Source organism: Astatotilapia calliptera, chromosome 14 (assembly GCF_964374335.1).
Source record: "Astatotilapia calliptera chromosome 14, fAstCal68.1, whole genome shotgun sequence".
In the NCBI taxonomy this organism is placed as follows: domain Eukaryota; kingdom Metazoa; phylum Chordata; class Actinopteri; order Cichliformes; family Cichlidae; genus Astatotilapia; species Astatotilapia calliptera.
In genome coordinates, this window is record NC_137435.1 from 13702103 (window position 1) to 13718887 (window position 16785).

At 41.4% G+C, this 16785-nt stretch overlaps 1 protein-coding gene across 2 annotated transcripts in view; it reads left to right on the forward strand.

The window, feature by feature from the left end:
- alcamb (activated leukocyte cell adhesion molecule b) overlaps positions 1-16785 on the forward strand; it is a 50352-nt gene that overhangs the window by 19715 nt on the left and 13852 nt on the right. For both annotated transcript variants that reach the window (XM_026192128.2, XM_026192129.2), the window contains exons 2-6: positions 13569-13675; positions 13890-14106; positions 14219-14283; positions 14702-14789; positions 15037-15201. In XM_026192128.2, coding sequence (XP_026047913.1) covers positions 13569-13675; positions 13890-14106; positions 14219-14283; positions 14702-14789; positions 15037-15201 — 642 coding nt within the window. The remainder of the gene's footprint in view (positions 1-13568; positions 13676-13889; positions 14107-14218; positions 14284-14701; positions 14790-15036; positions 15202-16785) is intronic.

Genomic DNA, 16785 nt, shown 5'->3' on the forward strand with positions numbered 1-16785 from the left:
CTTTGTGTCGTGGTATTGTAAACTAAATTGGTGTGTTTTGGACAAAAGAAGAAATTGGAACGTGTTAGCACGCCAGTTTGAACCAGCAAAATTTTCCATATAGTTAATGCTAAAAAAAATGTTGATCTTTGAAAGCATAATCATTTCAGACAACATACAGAAAATAAACTAGGCACACGTGGAGAAGCTCAAAGGACATTGTAGACATCGATGATAAAAATGCACCCATCAGCAGCAATTTACTAACAAATCAAAGGCGCCACAGCAGCAGAACAACCTCAAACGCTGTTCCTTCCTGACAAAAGCAGCGATGATGTGATAACAAGCATGCTACAGTCGACACAAATGCACCGGCATATTCACAAGCAAAGTGTCGTTTGCAGCGACTGTATGGTGGCAGGGCAGGAAATAAACTGGTCTTACTTATTAGTGATACTCCCAAAAGTATCTTTTCAGAATTCACCCTGAAACATTTCATCAAGTCATAAATATCCAGTTGTTGGCTTAATGCTCTCGTGTCAGCAAACGAATAGCCAACATACTTGGGCTGTCATCACGAGTACTGCAGAAGCAGCTTGGTGATTCTGATGATCTGCCAGGTTTCGCTGTTTCTCAAAGATTCATTAAGAAGGCTGAAATTTGCTGCACCTGTTGGAGGCGTCGAGGGTGCTGTAGCACGGCTCATAGCCTTGGTAGTGCAAAGATTTTTTATTGATTATTTTTTCAATCCGTAATTGGTTTAGTAGATGAAAAGTTTTTTTAAAAAGTGGAAAAACCACCCTTTGCAATCTCTTGTGGTCAACTGTGAGGGCTTTAATCTCCATGTGTCATCCAGAACTTCTATTATATTCACCTGACTGTTACGTATGATGAGAAAAAGAACACTCATACTTTGAAGAGTCTGGATGAATTAAAGGGTTTCATTGAATAATCAACTAGTTGAAAATGTGACAGGTTTGCAGTTGTCTGAATGCTGGATGTGGATACCTGAAGTTTTTAACGCGGGTCTGCAAAGTGATTTTTGAATGTTACACTGAGAACATGTCCTAGCGAGCATGAAAATAAATTGGCCTGCTATTCTTGAGACTAATTTCCCATCCTAAGGCACGGCCATGCATCGATTCAGTGTTATATTAATATCAAACAATATTGCAGAGTCTTCTCCATCATAAAACTAATAAATGTATTAGACTTTAGACAACGTCTTTCATGGAACTTGTAGATAAGAATCCATAGAGAGTGGATCACTTATTAAAAACAAAAGAGACTAGGCTGGCCTAGTTCAGCTGAACTGCAGACAGAGCCTTTGGGGACCATTGCCAGAAAATGAAACCTTTGTCCCGAGTCTTTCTGCCCACAAATGGACCTTTTTCTTCCAGATTGGTTCTTCTCTGAAAGACCTCTATGCCCCGTTGAAGGTCAAAGAGACACAGGGCCATATCTTTAGGGTGTTGTGCAGCTTTCTGAGCCCTGAAACAGATGGCGCTTCATAAATGAGAAAAATGGCTCTAAATCCTAACCTCTCAAACACTCATTTCTCATATTACAGCTTTTGTCGAACCCAAAGTGCTTCAACAAATTCATACCTGCTGCTTACTTGTAGAAAATAGCAATTATCCAGTAATTTTTGTGTGATAATCAATAAATAATTGCCGGTGTTTATCAAGCACAAGTACCACAATGTTCTTTCGTGTAGTAATTTGTAATAATTTGCTGTTTTTTTCTTGTAAGATGCACGTGTGGATTTTGTTGATTTCATTAAAATGTTAAAGGCCTGAAGTGTAACCTTGAGCTCTGAACTTAAATACCAAATTTTGGGGGATTACGCAAAAAAGTGCCAGCATTTTGATGAATAATGCTTGTAACACGACTGACGAAACAACTAGAGTAGCAGTGACATGTCTAGTTGTGACTGAAGGTGGTCATCAATCCTTTCACACAGAATAATTCAAAGGCTGAAAGAGTGGCAGCGCAGGCCAGTAGTTTTATCTGGTCATATTTAGTTACATTAGCACGCTCCCAATTTAATGTCAATGTATTGCCAATTAAAGTACATCCTAGTCAAAACGTTATGAAAGGAATCTGAAGAGAAGCTCACTTCTGATCATTGACAGCAATACTGTTAATAAGCACTGGTGTTTTTGCCTTTGTTAGCTGCTGTTAAGCAGCGTTAACTCTGAAGTGGATGTATCATTGCTGGACTTCATGTATTAGAGCACTTTTTTGCTTCGGTGAAGGAGACCGTCTCTCTTAAGCGGGAAGTAGCCTTGTTTTCTCACAAACTTGTAACTATATAACTGGATTTCAAAGGAAAGAATGTGGATCTGACGACAGGTACGTCCGTCTTTTAGATCTGTGAGAGCCACACTAGAGAAGACGTGCTGCACTTGTTGCAAACAGGCAGGCTCTGAGAGAAAGCTCCTTTATTTGACAAGGTAAAGCAAAAATCCATCAGTGAAGAATGTAATTAAGTTAATTACATTATCTCAGGTTAGTACAATATGTCTGACTAATATTTACATGTCCAAGAATTAAAATCAGCATTTGACTTTATGACACGTCAGATGCTGTCAGTCTAATGGAAAGGAATGGATGCCTTAAAGCGGCTAGAGCTTTGGAGGTGAAGCTTTTTTTCCCCCTCAACGGGCTCATGCCAGTGTGGTAAAAAAAAAGAAAGAAGAAAGGAAATAGAAGCTGATGCTCTCAGTTTTATGCTATAAAGACAGTGACAGGCAATTACAGCTAAGAAGAAAAAAAACGAAAAAGCTAAATTATAGAGCACGCATTGTTGACGTTTGGAAAGGTGGTTCAGCCTGCAACAAAAAGAGGAACTGTGCGAGAGGGATGTTGTGCAAGCTGTGCTGTCAGTTATCCATCAGTGACATGATTACACCCCTTCCCTCAAGAGAGACAGACGCAGATAGTGAGGATGTGGCTGTGTATTTTTTTTTTCTTTTTAAGAAATCTCTCTACAGCTAGCTGGTCTGGAACGCTTCCTCGGCGTGAACTGATACTGTAGCAGAATTTAAATAGAGTCATGTGCTTGTCATAGTCAGTAACGCACGAGCTGAGCGTGTGTACTCGGTGAAAGAGTTGGCAAAACAACAGCCTGCAAAGCTCATTTATTACCAAATATCTACAAGGATTCTTTGGGGACCCCGGTGGTCCTTCTGACACCTTTCCGTGTGACAGAAGCGTTGCGGCAATTTTTCACGATAGCGAGTAATGAGAGTTTGAGCTTATTAAACCGGTGATCTCTCTCATTTGAGGTTCTTAATATGGCTAATCAAAATTCAGCACTTGTTAAATTATTAAAGAAGAGACAAGGACGAGAGGCAGAATGTCACGGGAGGTTAGGTTTTCTTTGATTTCCTGCTCCTTAGGCAAACGGCGTTCACTATAAGAATCTAGCCTTTCCTCGAGTATTATTGATCCAGTTGAAGTGGTTCTGTCTGCCCCTTCACACTGAACCGCTTCTGAAGCAAGGCTATTTGCCATCAAGTCTTTGTGGACATGCGCCATGGGATCCCCATTCAGTGCACAATCCTCATTTTCAGCACTTAATAAGTTTGGGCCTCGGTTTTCTTTTGGTTGTTGCAGCTCAAAGGGACACACACACACACACACACACACACAAATAGGAGGGCATAAGGTAGCAAAACAGGGATATAGAGACTAATGCGGAGAGGTTGCTGATTTCCCTGGTGAGTTTATATCTGAGCTGTCGTCACCTGTCTCTTCTCGGGAATAGAGGCGCCTTAATCAGGAACATAAAAGTATCTCCTGCGGTGCTGCCTCCTGTCTCTGTCACTCGCCTGTCTCTTACTTGAGTTACCATTGCCAGAGTAGCAGCTAATTTTTCATGTCCAGTGTAAGAAAGAGAAAAAAATACAGTGAAATTCAAATTCAGACGAGCAAATGTGTTTTTCGGGGTGGTTGATGAGACTAAAAAGTCTGTAATGCTTTTTGTAAAACTACCAAATGACGTGCACTAGAATATTGTCTTACTTTAACTCATAGCTTTAGTCTGAAATCCCAGAAATACTGAATCTTTTAAGCAGCCTTCAAAACCGACTTTTTTTATGAGCTTGACACAGAAAATGCAGTTTTTTGGAGTAGTACTTTCTACACAGCACTATCCCATCAAAACCCCAAATTAGTGTTTGTTTATTTCTGTTATGGGGATTTTCTTTGTGAATTAATTTCTGCTAAAGAAATGTACATTGGTTCTTGTGTCCCATATAACTTATGACATGAAATATGTCCTCATTTAATGTTTTAGTCTCCTGCTAAACTCTCTTCTTTGTGCAAAAGTGTGCAAAAGTCTTGAGTCACCCTCATTTCTTTGTATTTTGCTAGGAAACTGGGAAATAGACACACATGTTCATGCAGTGCATCTATGGAGGCAAAAACTGAGCCTGTACAATTCGAATGAGCTAAAAGGTCAATACTTTGTATGGCCTTTATTTTTCAGCATTGTCTGAACTCTCTTAGGCAGCTTTCTTCCAAGTTCTTTAAGATGATACCTCACTGCTTCAGTAATGTTGCAGTCTAGGTTCTGGGAGGCCAGTCAATGACTGATCTATCAGGTATGCTTTTGCTACATTGGCGGTAGAGCTGGGCGATAGAACGATAACGATATGTATCGCGATATAACTTTTACTCGATAGAGAGATTAAGCTATCGCGATAGACCTCGCCGCTCTTGTCCTCTTAAAAAAAAAAAAAAAAAAAAGGTCAGCCGATCCAAATTAAGTAGTGCAGAGCCGAACCAATCACAGCCGCAGCGTCACGTCGCGTGACTTGTTATGTACAGCACAAGTGCCAAGCCGCACGTGTGTTTGTTTGGGAAGCAGCCAGCGGGTAATGGAGGAAGTGAGTGTGCCGACTAGAAAAATCAACCGAGCGTGACCGAAGAGAAAACAGATGATGGTTCCAATGCCGGAGAGATTGTCGAACGGAAGAGCCATAGAAGTTCCATAGTGTGAAGGTATTTCGGCTATTTCAAGTCTGACAAAAAACAGAGTAGCGTGCACTGTAAATTGTGCCGAAAGCAAGTCTGGAAATACAATAAACTGGGGCATGCGTCACACTGTGCGCCACGTTATTGTTTCGGTGAAATGAATTTCTACAATACTGTTACTGTTAATTCTACTCTCTGCAGTGTTTAAATGCTTACATATACACACAGTTACTGTCCATCCACACATACGACTCTGTTCTGCTTCTATGCCCCAGCTTTGTTTACTTTTTCCCACCGAGGCTTCTGGACTTCTGATTGGCCAACATTTCTGCACGGTTAGGAATCTAGCGCCACCTGCTGCTTTGGCATGTTCATAGCAGCGTTTTCCTTCATTTCTGCCTTTACGTGTGAACTGGATTATTTTTTTAAACGAAAATGGAAAATCTCCGTTTTCAAAAATACCCGTGTACGTGTGGACGTAGCCTCAGTCTCTGACTGGAAGCGCTAATTCGTCATTCGGCTTTTGTCAGACTAAAGTAACTGTTAAAACTGTTTGAAAAGCTAAGCTATACAACAAGGAGAGATTGAGAATTTCCTTTTAGTTCTCAGTTTATTTGATATTGACAAAAGTTAGTCAATTTTGTCTCTTCTTCTGTAAAACAAACTAAGATTTATTTTTAGAATTAATATTTTGTTTCTAAGTGGAATTGACAATTTAGTCTGTTTCATTTGTTCTATTTTGAAACTTAAACGCTTTAGCGGCTGCCTTTTGTGTAGTTTGCAATATTTGCCTTTATTTATCTGAAAAAGTCTCATGTTCCTTAAGTACATCTACCCTGTTGAACTTATTATGGGAAATCAATATTTAAATAAAAACAAGCTGCTGATTATTTTACATTTTACTTGTGAGCAACGGCACATTTAAATCTTACAAATATAGTTATTTGGCTTATATCGTGATAGATATCGTTATCGCCTGAAATGAAAAAAACATATCGTGATATGAAAAAATCTCATATCGCCCAGCTCTAATTGGCGGTATGTCTGGAATCATTGCCATGCTGAAAAATGCAGCTTCAAATTGCGATAGAGCCTCCACTGTGTTTTACAAATGGCTGTAAACACTCTCCTCCCAAAAATTTCAGCGTTGGACTCCATCAGACCTGTTGCCACTGACTTTCAGTCCAGTTCTTGTGTGATTTGGCACACCTCAGCCTTTTTGCCCTGTTTCACTTCCTTAAGAATGGCTTCTTGACAGCTACGCTTCCACTGACATCACTTCTGATGAGGCTTCAGTGAGCAGTAGACTGATCAACTGAAGGGCCAGATCCTGGGCAGGGTCCCTGTTGGATTTCCTTCTTAAAGACAGATACTGGTCACCTGTCCAGTTTTCTCAATTATTTTAAGGACGCCCTGCCAACATATGTCTGTCAAACTGCGTTATGTTTGGCATTTATCGTAGATTGACATAAAAAACAAAATGGGAACAAACAATGTGTTTTTGTGACTGGCTGCTGGTAACAAAGTCCCAAAGATACAATTTAAAATTGATGCTTTGCCAGGTTTCCTGTTATGTGTTTACACAACACTGGCTGAACTGGAATTATGTGTCTTCTAGTGCCTGGATTATTCATAGCTTAGTGTTAAGTGGCTTAAACAAACAAACTAAAGGCATTATGCTGAAACTGGACCGAAAATTAGTGAAAAAGCAGCCCGTGTCCAAAGAAAAGTTGGAGAATTTTTGCTTCTGCTTGGGAGTGAAATTAAAACAAATGTGTGATGACTAAAGACGCTGCACAGTGCTGGATATAGTAAGTATTATATTATATAAACGTGTTATTACTGTCTTCAGACATACACCAACAAGATAAAACCATAAGGAAGTGGTAAATGTTAAATATCCTCCTCATCATATAGACAATGATTACAAGCAGATGATTGGTATGCACGGTGTAAACTTGTGTGTATTTGTCAACGGGAAGTCGCTCAGTTCACCTACTTTTGTTGCAAAAGGATTACCTTATCTCAGCGAGCAGCAGGAGCTTTGTCTTCTGTAACTCAACATGTGCGATTAGTTCTCATTGTGCGACAGTGTAATCTGCACAGATAATGCTTTTTCCCTTAATGCAGACTCTTTTAAAGTTCTCAGAGACACTGACGGCGGCTCTATTTGAATATTCATAATGTCTATTTGAATTTGAAATGCAAGGAGTTTATTATACAGAGAGCGTGATAACCTTTGCAACACTGCTGGGCTTGCAGTGTACCTTTGTATTGTCTCCTGAGTGGTTTGTGTCTTATTACTAAGACACAGCATATGTGGGCTTGGTTGCCGACTTGGTTTAGAAAAACGCTTGGATTTGTCCTCAGCCATTAGAGCATTCTGGCATCAACATGGCCAGGAGATGGACACAATAAAGATAGTGAGAGGCTATTTTTGGCACCTTAAATGCTAAAATGTAATCTAACGGGATGTCATCAAATATGACACATGCAAAAATGCATCCCTTGAACAGAGAGCTCATTAATGGATTCCTCTCAATGTATTCACAATGCCTCCATGTTTTTCTTTTTGCCACACAGCGTGGGCAATCTTTTATGCCTGGATCAGAAACCTGCACGATTCATTTACTTTAAAAACAACCAAGTGTAGGATGGCTACATCAGCATGCTGGGTTCACAACCAGCAATCTGCATTATTTCAGGTGGATCACACTCGTGTACATCCAATTGCCAAAACGCTGAAAGTGAGCAAGACTCTGTGAAATGCAGGCAGAAATTTACAGTCCAGAAAATGACCCAGTGGGTGCATTTATTCTTAGCTCATGCATGCAGTAAAGCAGCATTTCTCTTATATTACACTGCTTAAAAACAAAGTAAATTTCGTACGAATACCTGAAGTAGGTAACATTTTCCCCCCAAACACAGTAATTTGTTAAGACAGATCATTTCGCGACTTGATTCCCGAAAAGCTTTTAACAGATTTTACACGGAATAAATTATAGGAAATGAGAGAATCAGTGCAGGAAATGCACGTACTTTTGTTGACAAGTGACGGAGCTTATCCCTGTGTTTGGTGAAGAATTCCTGGTAAAGCTGTCAGCAGTTGAAATGTGGCGAGGTTTGTTTTGTCCCGTGCTGTCACTATTAAATGTCGCCGAGCCTTATTTAAATGCAGGGATTGTATCTATGTGGGTGAAGTGCCGTGGTAGTGCTATGTGTTCTCAGATAGGTTTTTTTCTTTTACTGAGTGGGTTACTCTGCTTTGATGCTCACACAAGCTGTTTCTGCTTCATGCAGCTGTAAGCACTGATTACAGCCACCACTGCCGATAGACTTTAACACTGTTTTAGAGCCTTTTTGTTCTGTCTATATCTTGTTTTCGGTCTCTGCATTGGTAATTTCTGATGTTTCCATCCATCACTTTGTTTCAATTTATTCAGATGTCATAGTGAACAAGGACACCTTCAGAGAGTTCAGTCTGTCTGTTGGGCTGTTAAAAATAGGTAATTATTTTCAGTAGTTCTCCTAGTGCACCTGTTGAGAAGGTCGCAGCGACTCTTAACAACATGTAAATAGTAGGGGTGCAACGATACACAAAATTCACGGTTCGGTTCGGTTCGATACTTTGGTGTCACGGTTCGATATTTTTTCGATACAAAAAAAATGTTCATGCCTTTTTAATTTGTCATTTATTAAAATTATAAATATATATTTTAACTCAAAAGTACAGTTTTTAAATTTAACCCTAACCCTTGTGCGTGTTTTTTATTTTGACAGCGAATGCGCACCTGCGGACCACTTATGTGCAGCCCTGGTTATATAGCTCGTCATATTGCAGCCACAGAAATTATTTTGTCCATGAAACCATAAAGCTGCACTTTCTTTTTGCCTTATAGTCTGATTTGTCATAACTTCTCCGTTTTGTGGTAAGCTTTTCTTTGGCTGTCACTTCTTCACCCTGATCTGTCTTATTTGGCTCAGCAGAACTAAAATATAAATCCTGCTGCTTTTACACACGCACTCACATAAGCTCAGCGATTCTCTGCGCGATCAACCTCTCACATGTTTAAGCTTGCTGCGGGAGATTTCACTTGTCATGTTTGCATAGTAAGCTAACAATTAATAAGACGATGTCAGAGGAATTGGTGCGCAAATTATCATCACTCACAGATCAGTGCTTTCGCTCTTGCACGATTGCAAAGTGAAAGCAAAAAAACAAGCGCAAATTCAAACGCGATTTCAATATGTCACATATTGACAGTGGCTCACCGATGCCAATGACATAATTACCCAGCTACATTTCCGAAAGAATGCAAAAGCATTGACATATATTTTTCCTTCCTACGATAGGCCGACGGGCAGGGAAGAGATAGATTTTGGTACCCCGACTGAAAAAATCGCTAGCTCCGGGACGTTGGGCTAGCGATATTGCAAGCCCTGTATCTGATTGAGGAATCACTCATCTTTGGAAAAGAGAGTTTATTACAGAGAAATGTCTCTTTCCAAAATAAAAGCTATACTATCCGCTTCTTCTGGGCTATATTCTTCTGGGCTTTATTAGTCCCACGTGTGGGACTAATAAAGGTTATCTTATCTTATCTTATATTCTCAGCAGCATATTAAACAGCTGTCTAAATGACTCGGCTAAAGTTAGTAGCATGCTTGCTTGTTTTTTTTCTGCTTCCACTTGTCTTTGCACTAGGATGATGTCGGCGTAAATGTGCAGTCATATTCGTTGTGTTCCCACTAGTGCTTTCAGGTTAATCTCGTTGAAATGACCTTAACGCCACAACACGGCAAATCTCCGTTAACGAGCTACCGCCAATCGCCCCGTGCATGGGGCTAGACGGCCAACACGTTAACGAGCTAACTGCGCTAACACACTAGTTCCCACCCATGTAATTGAGCATTGCATGGCACATCCAACATACTGTTTTACTTTAGTCCATGACTGCTTACCTTCAGGGTCATACGTCACATGAAAACCAAAATAATTCCAAACGCCAGATCTGAATGAGGGTGGGGGAGGTCCATGTTGTAAGGAGAGCTTAACTTCTGTCTCGCTAGCTTGCCCTGTGCTCTTCGTTCTGACGATGCTGTCTGTGTTGAGCACTCAGTGAATCTGCGTTCGACTACTCCGCCTAGGCTGCACTGTCGACCCTAGGCGGAGTAGTCGAACGCAGATTCACTGAGCGCTCAACACAGACAGCATCGTCAGAAGGAAAGTTGATAAAATAAATTACAAATGTTGTATTGTTCGATACATATGCGTACCGAACCGAAAGCACTGTATCGAACGGTTCAATATCGATACGAATATCGTTGCACCCCTAGTAAATAGCTTTAGACAAAGTTAGTTCAGCTTAGCACCTATGCTTCAAAAGGGCAATTATTTAGCCAGGCTTTGGCTTTTCACGTAGATAACAAAAAAAAACAAAACAAGGTGTAACATGTAGAGTACCGATCTTTAGAGGTCCACTTTAGACAATTGGCCACTTCAGGCTTTAACACATGTGAGTGACATCAATATTTTCATCTGGCCTGACTCTCTCCAAAAAGGTAGGCGAAAGTGTACTCCCTCACATAGAAGATAGTTCGCCCTGAGCTGAGTGATCTAAAGAGGTTGAAGCTCCACAAACACTTGTAGTGTAAAGAAGCTTTATTACTTGACCGGTGTTTCAGTATGTGGCCCTCGTCGGTGTAATCAAAAACTACATCGCAGACGGCACTTTAAATACCGTACGTGTTTGAGTGGAGGGGAAAAAAAACATCTATCCACCAGACTGTACGTATGCTCTGAAATTTGTCTGCAATTTATTTTTATTTTTTTATGGCCGAACATGTACTAAATGTGTTTGCTTTCTAGCATTCTGTGTTTCTGTTGGTTGTGCAAACATGGGTCGTAGCAGCACGGTGGTGAAGCGGTTAGCACCGTTGCCTCACATCAAGGTTTCTGGTTCAAACAACCTCTCTGTGTCTCAGTGGGTTTCCGCCCGCAACCCAAAAACACACATGTTAGGTTAAGTTGGTATTTCTGAATTCAAGCCAAGAGTCTGAGGTAGATGAAGTGTGCAAAGGTGACATTTAACCATACAGAGACCTTTCAGTGGTCAGCAAATAATTACACCACAGTGTTTTGCTTGATGAACAGCACACGCTGCTGGAAATAAGGAGTTGTGCAGTGTTGTCAGGTGGTATGTGAAGGGCCTTTAAGTGAACTTCCCAGGAGCCCATAGACTGTATATAAAAGATGGACGTATCTACTGTGGCTAGCAAATTCTCACTGTGAATCTTCAAGATCAGCATTGTAACTGCAGCCATCTTAGGTTTTTGAAACAAAATGTCAAAGAAAACCCGGGAAATGCCCTTGTGACCATATTTGCAAATTTAGTATCATGTTGTATTCAATGTTTGACTCTCAGGAAAATGTTGATTGAAGTCACAGGTTAAGGTACCCAAGAGCTGTTTTCCTGCTAACTTCTATACAACCACACTTTTCTTTCAAGCAGAGGAGTCTGCCCCTGCTGGCACAGCCGGGCTGAGGAACGCGAAAGGTGACCTTCGGCATTCTTATATGACGCCTCGGGTTATGGATGAAATCATGTAGAATGGCGCTCCAGCCATGTATTCCAGCCCTAACCATAACCTTATCCCTAACCTTAACCAGCATTTTAATGACATTAAATACTGTTTTCCAAAGCGATTTCTATATAAAATCTTCATTATTTTAAAGGACAAGCAACACAATAAGAGTTGAGAGGCAGATGATCATTTCACAAGCTGTAGATTCTACATGTGTAGATTCGATCCAAACGGTTCTCATGTTTCATCATTTTTCCGATCTCGTAATATAGGGACGTGTTGTTGAAGAGTAATATATCAGCGATTTGTCCCCTAGCATAAAATGTTACGCTTTGGGAGTGAGAACGTGGTATATATAAACACCTATACCAGACACAAGGTGGGAAAATAGGGCTGTGCAATTAATAGCATGTGGCTTTTCAAGTGATTTTTTTATTTAATTACTTGACTTTAATTATAATTAAAGTTTGAGGAAGTTTAAGGAGTCTCTGAGCAGCCATGTTAAATTATTGTAATCTCCTTGTTGACCAAAAAATATTTTTTTAATACTTTGAGAAAAAAGAGAAAGATCAAACTTGGGTTTTTTTGGCCCCCTACGAGGTAAAACCTCCTTGTAGTGTTTAGAGGAAAGGCAGAAAACAGCTTTAAAAAGCCATAGAGCTAAGAGGCAGACATGCCTTGTTTAAAGTCTTCTTATTAAATTGTCTGTGTTTGTCATCTTTCTGCAGTAGTGACTTCAGAAACAGGCTCAGCGATGGGCTCGGTGCTGTTTCTTGTGAGTTGACAGCTCGTAACGATGAGTGACAGGTGTCGGTGTGCGAACTTGTTCAGCTTAGTGTCAGGAGGACGGCAATAAGTGCAGACTTTGTTGACTCGAGGCAAACTGTCTGATTTTGTTGTCTCTCTAGTTTCATCACACATGTACATAACTATTTTATGGACTCGTTTAATAGTCCTGATGAGAAAATGACACTTAACGACAGGGGGTTTACTGTGTGCGAAGGAAACCAGGCGCACCTCTGAACTTGCCGACTGTGCAAGCATGCCTTCCGGGTCCCAGTTGTTTCTCTGTTTTAATACAGACAGTGGTAACCAGAGTAAAAGTATTTACCTTCATTCAAACAGGATTCAAATGAGTATCACGCACAGAGCAAATTAATTCAGTTCAGTTCACTAAGAAAACCTTTAAAAGTCCGATGTGTTCAGAGGGAAAGTGAGAGTATAACTTTTTTTTCTCAGTGCCGAAATGGCATTTTGGTGTGCAGCTGGGTTTTTTGTGCGCGAATATAATCAGACAATTTCAGGGTCGAATGCACGCAGAATATTGGAGGATCTTCATTGTTTTGCACTTTCCTTGTAAAAAAAAAACAACACACAAAACACAAACATTACTTGTCTCTATTTCAGCAGAGAGAATCTGACTGGTCACCGTTTTCCTCTCATACCCTTTACTGAGCTGCTCTCAAGCTGTTTTGGATTTTAGCTGTCAGATTTATGCTTCCACACATACGCTTGTGCGTTTACCTCTGCCTGAACTCCGAGAGGTCTGAAATGTAAATTTGAATGCCAGAAAAACTGAGCAACACCTCATTTTCAGTCGGGCCGTGGCAGCCTCTTCTTCCCTGCAGCCCTTTGGCTCTAACCCCTCATCGCAGCCCATTGAGACACTTCGCCTGGCACCCCCCTCCCATCCCCCTCTTGCCCTCTTGAACATTTTGTCTCCATGGCAATGTTTTGAATGAGATTTAGGGCAGGAAAGGTTGTTGTTGTTGTTGTTGTTTTTTTCCCAAGGGAGCTGAAAAATTAGCAGAACTCTATAGAAACTGCTGTCCTCGTGTGTTTAGGCGAGCACTAAGTGGTGCTGATAAATGTCAGTATGCAAACAGGAGGCGCTGCAAAGCATTCAGAATAATAAGCATTTTCATTTTCTGTCCTAATAATTCGTTCTGTGTTGCAGGTGACCAGATTAGCCATTCTTAGAAAGCAATTGAAAATGTGCCTTTGGTGTTTCTCTTTTGCAGTCACCTCTTTGGAGCCTATTATTGGCCAGTATGGGGAAATGCTCAAGATCCCATGCAACAGTGGAGCCATAAAGGCAGAAGACATCGCCATCACTAAATGGAAATATGTAAGTCACACTGGAGATCAGTTGTTCTCAAAATGGCAAAGTAGGTCTAAGGCCCACTTACTGTGTCTGAAGTCGAACCACGCCCAGTCTGAGTGCATTAGACCATGCATCTGTCCCTCCATATGACACCGCATGAACAGTGCATGCTTTTATTGTGAACACGAAGCCAGTGCCATATGCGAGCGACACATAACAAGCGCGCTCTGCTCTCCAGGACAAAGGGGATGGAGTTCCAGGATACCTGCTGGTCAAGCAGAAAAACCAGAATGTCTCAATCAGCGCCACTGATGAATACAAGGTCCGTGTGAGCATGGACAAAAACTCCAGCCTGCTGATCTCTGCCGCCAAGCTCAGCGACCAGCGGACTTTCACTTGCATGGTGGTGACCGGCGGAGACGTGTTCGAATACCCAGTTAATGTCCTAATTCACAGTGAGTCTGAATTAGCTGAAAAATTGTCGAAATGCCCTCGTTCAAGTGCTGTGACTGACACAAGCAACACCCAGCCTTTCCATTCACACTGTTTTTTTTCCCTCAACTGCAGAGTTGCCGGCAAAGTTGGAGATTTCTGGAGAAGCAGAGGAGCTAGAGATTGGAAGACTTACTAAGGTGGAGTTTTTAATGATAAACATTTTAATGCCGACATTATTTTAAGCAATGAGTCATGAAGGGAAATCCCTTACTTGAGCTAACGTATCTTGAGGCCTAACAGAGATGGTGCCTGTTATTGTAGTAATGACTTCTTTGAAGTGATTCTCATGAATTAGTAAAGAGTAGAAATCTCGCTTGTGCTACAATTAAAAGACCCAAAGGATTTGAGGGGCTTTACAAATGCTTTAGGCATTTCATGGTCTATTGCATGGAAAACTGTTTAGTCCTCAAATACCAGAGTGGCATTAACAAAAAGCTCATTTTCTCATATGTTTGGTCATTTAAAAATAGTCATGAAATGCATTTTTTTATTCATCCTTTGAGTGCTTTTCTTGCCTGTTTCTCACTTTTTTTTTTCCCTTTTTTTGCTTTGCAGCTTGGAAATTGTGTTGCAAAAGATGCCAACCCACCTGCAAACATCACATGGTTCAAGAACAATAAACCTCTGGAGGCTGATGGGAAAGGTGAGCGTTCACCATCCCTTTTGTTGTCTTTGAGTTCTAAAAAAATATATTTGACATTTATAAATATTGCATACACAGATGGTTTTATTCTCTCTGACAGGGACAGTTGCTGTAAATTATTCTGCTGTGATGAATTGTGCTGCACTCTCATGACGGCGCGGCTCATGACTGTGTGCAGTGTTTTGGTCATTGCACATTTTTTTCCTTGTTAGAGTTTTCAGACAGTGCTTGTTTGTTTTCTGTCTAGGGATTTCCATCAAAGTTTCTGTTGTGGTAGAATCTAGTACCGGCCTCTCGACCACTACCTCCACACTCGAGTATTCTGCAATGAAGGAAGACACAGGCGCCAGGTTCAAATGCCGTGCTGACGGTCTACCGCTGGAATCCTCTTCCATGAACTTTACTATTACCTGTGAGTCGTTGAGCGTACTTTGTCTAAAACCTTTTATTTTGATTTCGTTTTTTTGTCTGTAAATTCAAAGAAAGGGTTTAAAATGCAAGATGATCGTCATGAAATCTCTGAAAGTTTACGCTCTGTCTAAACTACATGCCATATCCTGAAAACGACACCCACTCAAACACCCACAATATTCTACTTCAGCTTGAAAGTCTCAGTAATCCACTGCCTGTAGCAGGACAAAACTATACAATGTGCCTGTATCAGAGGATTGTTTTAGCACCTCATTTGTAACTAACTGTTGCAAAGATATTTGTAGCAAGCTGTTGTAGCCAAGGCACAACATAATAATGCTGCTTAAAACTCTGTGAATTATCCACAATATACTATAACACAAACTATATAGAGTCAAAACGCTGGAGCTTAACTTACAACAAGGACCTTCACTCTATGCAAAGAAAGGAGAGCCATGAAAATTCTCCCCTCTGCTGTGGTTGGGAATTAATGACCAGCTATGACCAGACAGGTAAGCAGCGAAAAAAGATTTGGGATGCAGTACTGTGCAGACTCGTGCTGCCCCCCATTATTCTGTATTTTGATTACAAGCAGTGGGTTGCTTGTTCACTCATTTTCAGTCAAAAAATGCCAAAGATAACACAAAATGACATATCTCCTCCACACATCACTCACTCACTTGGACACTAGAAGGGGGAATTATGTTAAAATGCTCTTCATAGACTACAGCTCTGCATTTAACACCATAATTCCCTCCACACTCACCACCAAGCTGGAGCATCTGGGACTCAGCTCATCTATGTGTCAGTGGATCTCCAACTTCCTAACTGGCAGACCACAGGCAGTAAGGATGGGCGGACATGTCTCAGCCTCCACCACTCTCAGCACTGGAGCCCCCCAGGGGTGTGTTCTGAGCCCCCTGCTGTACTCTTTGTACACATATGACTGTGTGGCCACTACCAGCTCCACCACCATCATCAAGTTTGCTGACGACACCGTCGTGGTGGGCCTGATCTCTGATAACAACGAGACGGCCTACCTGAAGGAGATTAGGAATCTGGAGAACTGGTGCCAGAGGAACAACCTCCTTCTAAACGTCAGTAAGACAAAGGAGCTGATAGTGGACTTCAGCACTAAGCAGGAGAGGAACTACCAGACCCCCGTCATCAACGAGTGCCCAGTGGAGAGAGTGGACAGCTTCAAATACCTCGGAGTTCACATCACGCAGGACCTGTCATGGTCCTGTCACATCAACACCGTGGTGAAAAAGGCCCGTCAGCGTCTCTACCACCTCAGACGCTTGAGAGACTTCCAACTGCCCTCCAAGGTGCTCAGGAACTTTTACTCGTGCACCATAGAGAGCATCCTGGCGGGAAACATCTTAACCTGGTTCGGGAACAGCACCATGCAGGACAGACGAGCTCTACAGAGGGTTGTGCGGTCAGCTGAGCGCACCATCCGCTCCGAGCTCCCTGACCTGCACTCAATCTACAGCAGGCGGTGCTGGACCAAGGCCAGGAAGATCGTGAAGGACTTCAGCCATCCCAACAACAGACTGTTCTCTCTGTTGAGGTCAGGAAAGCG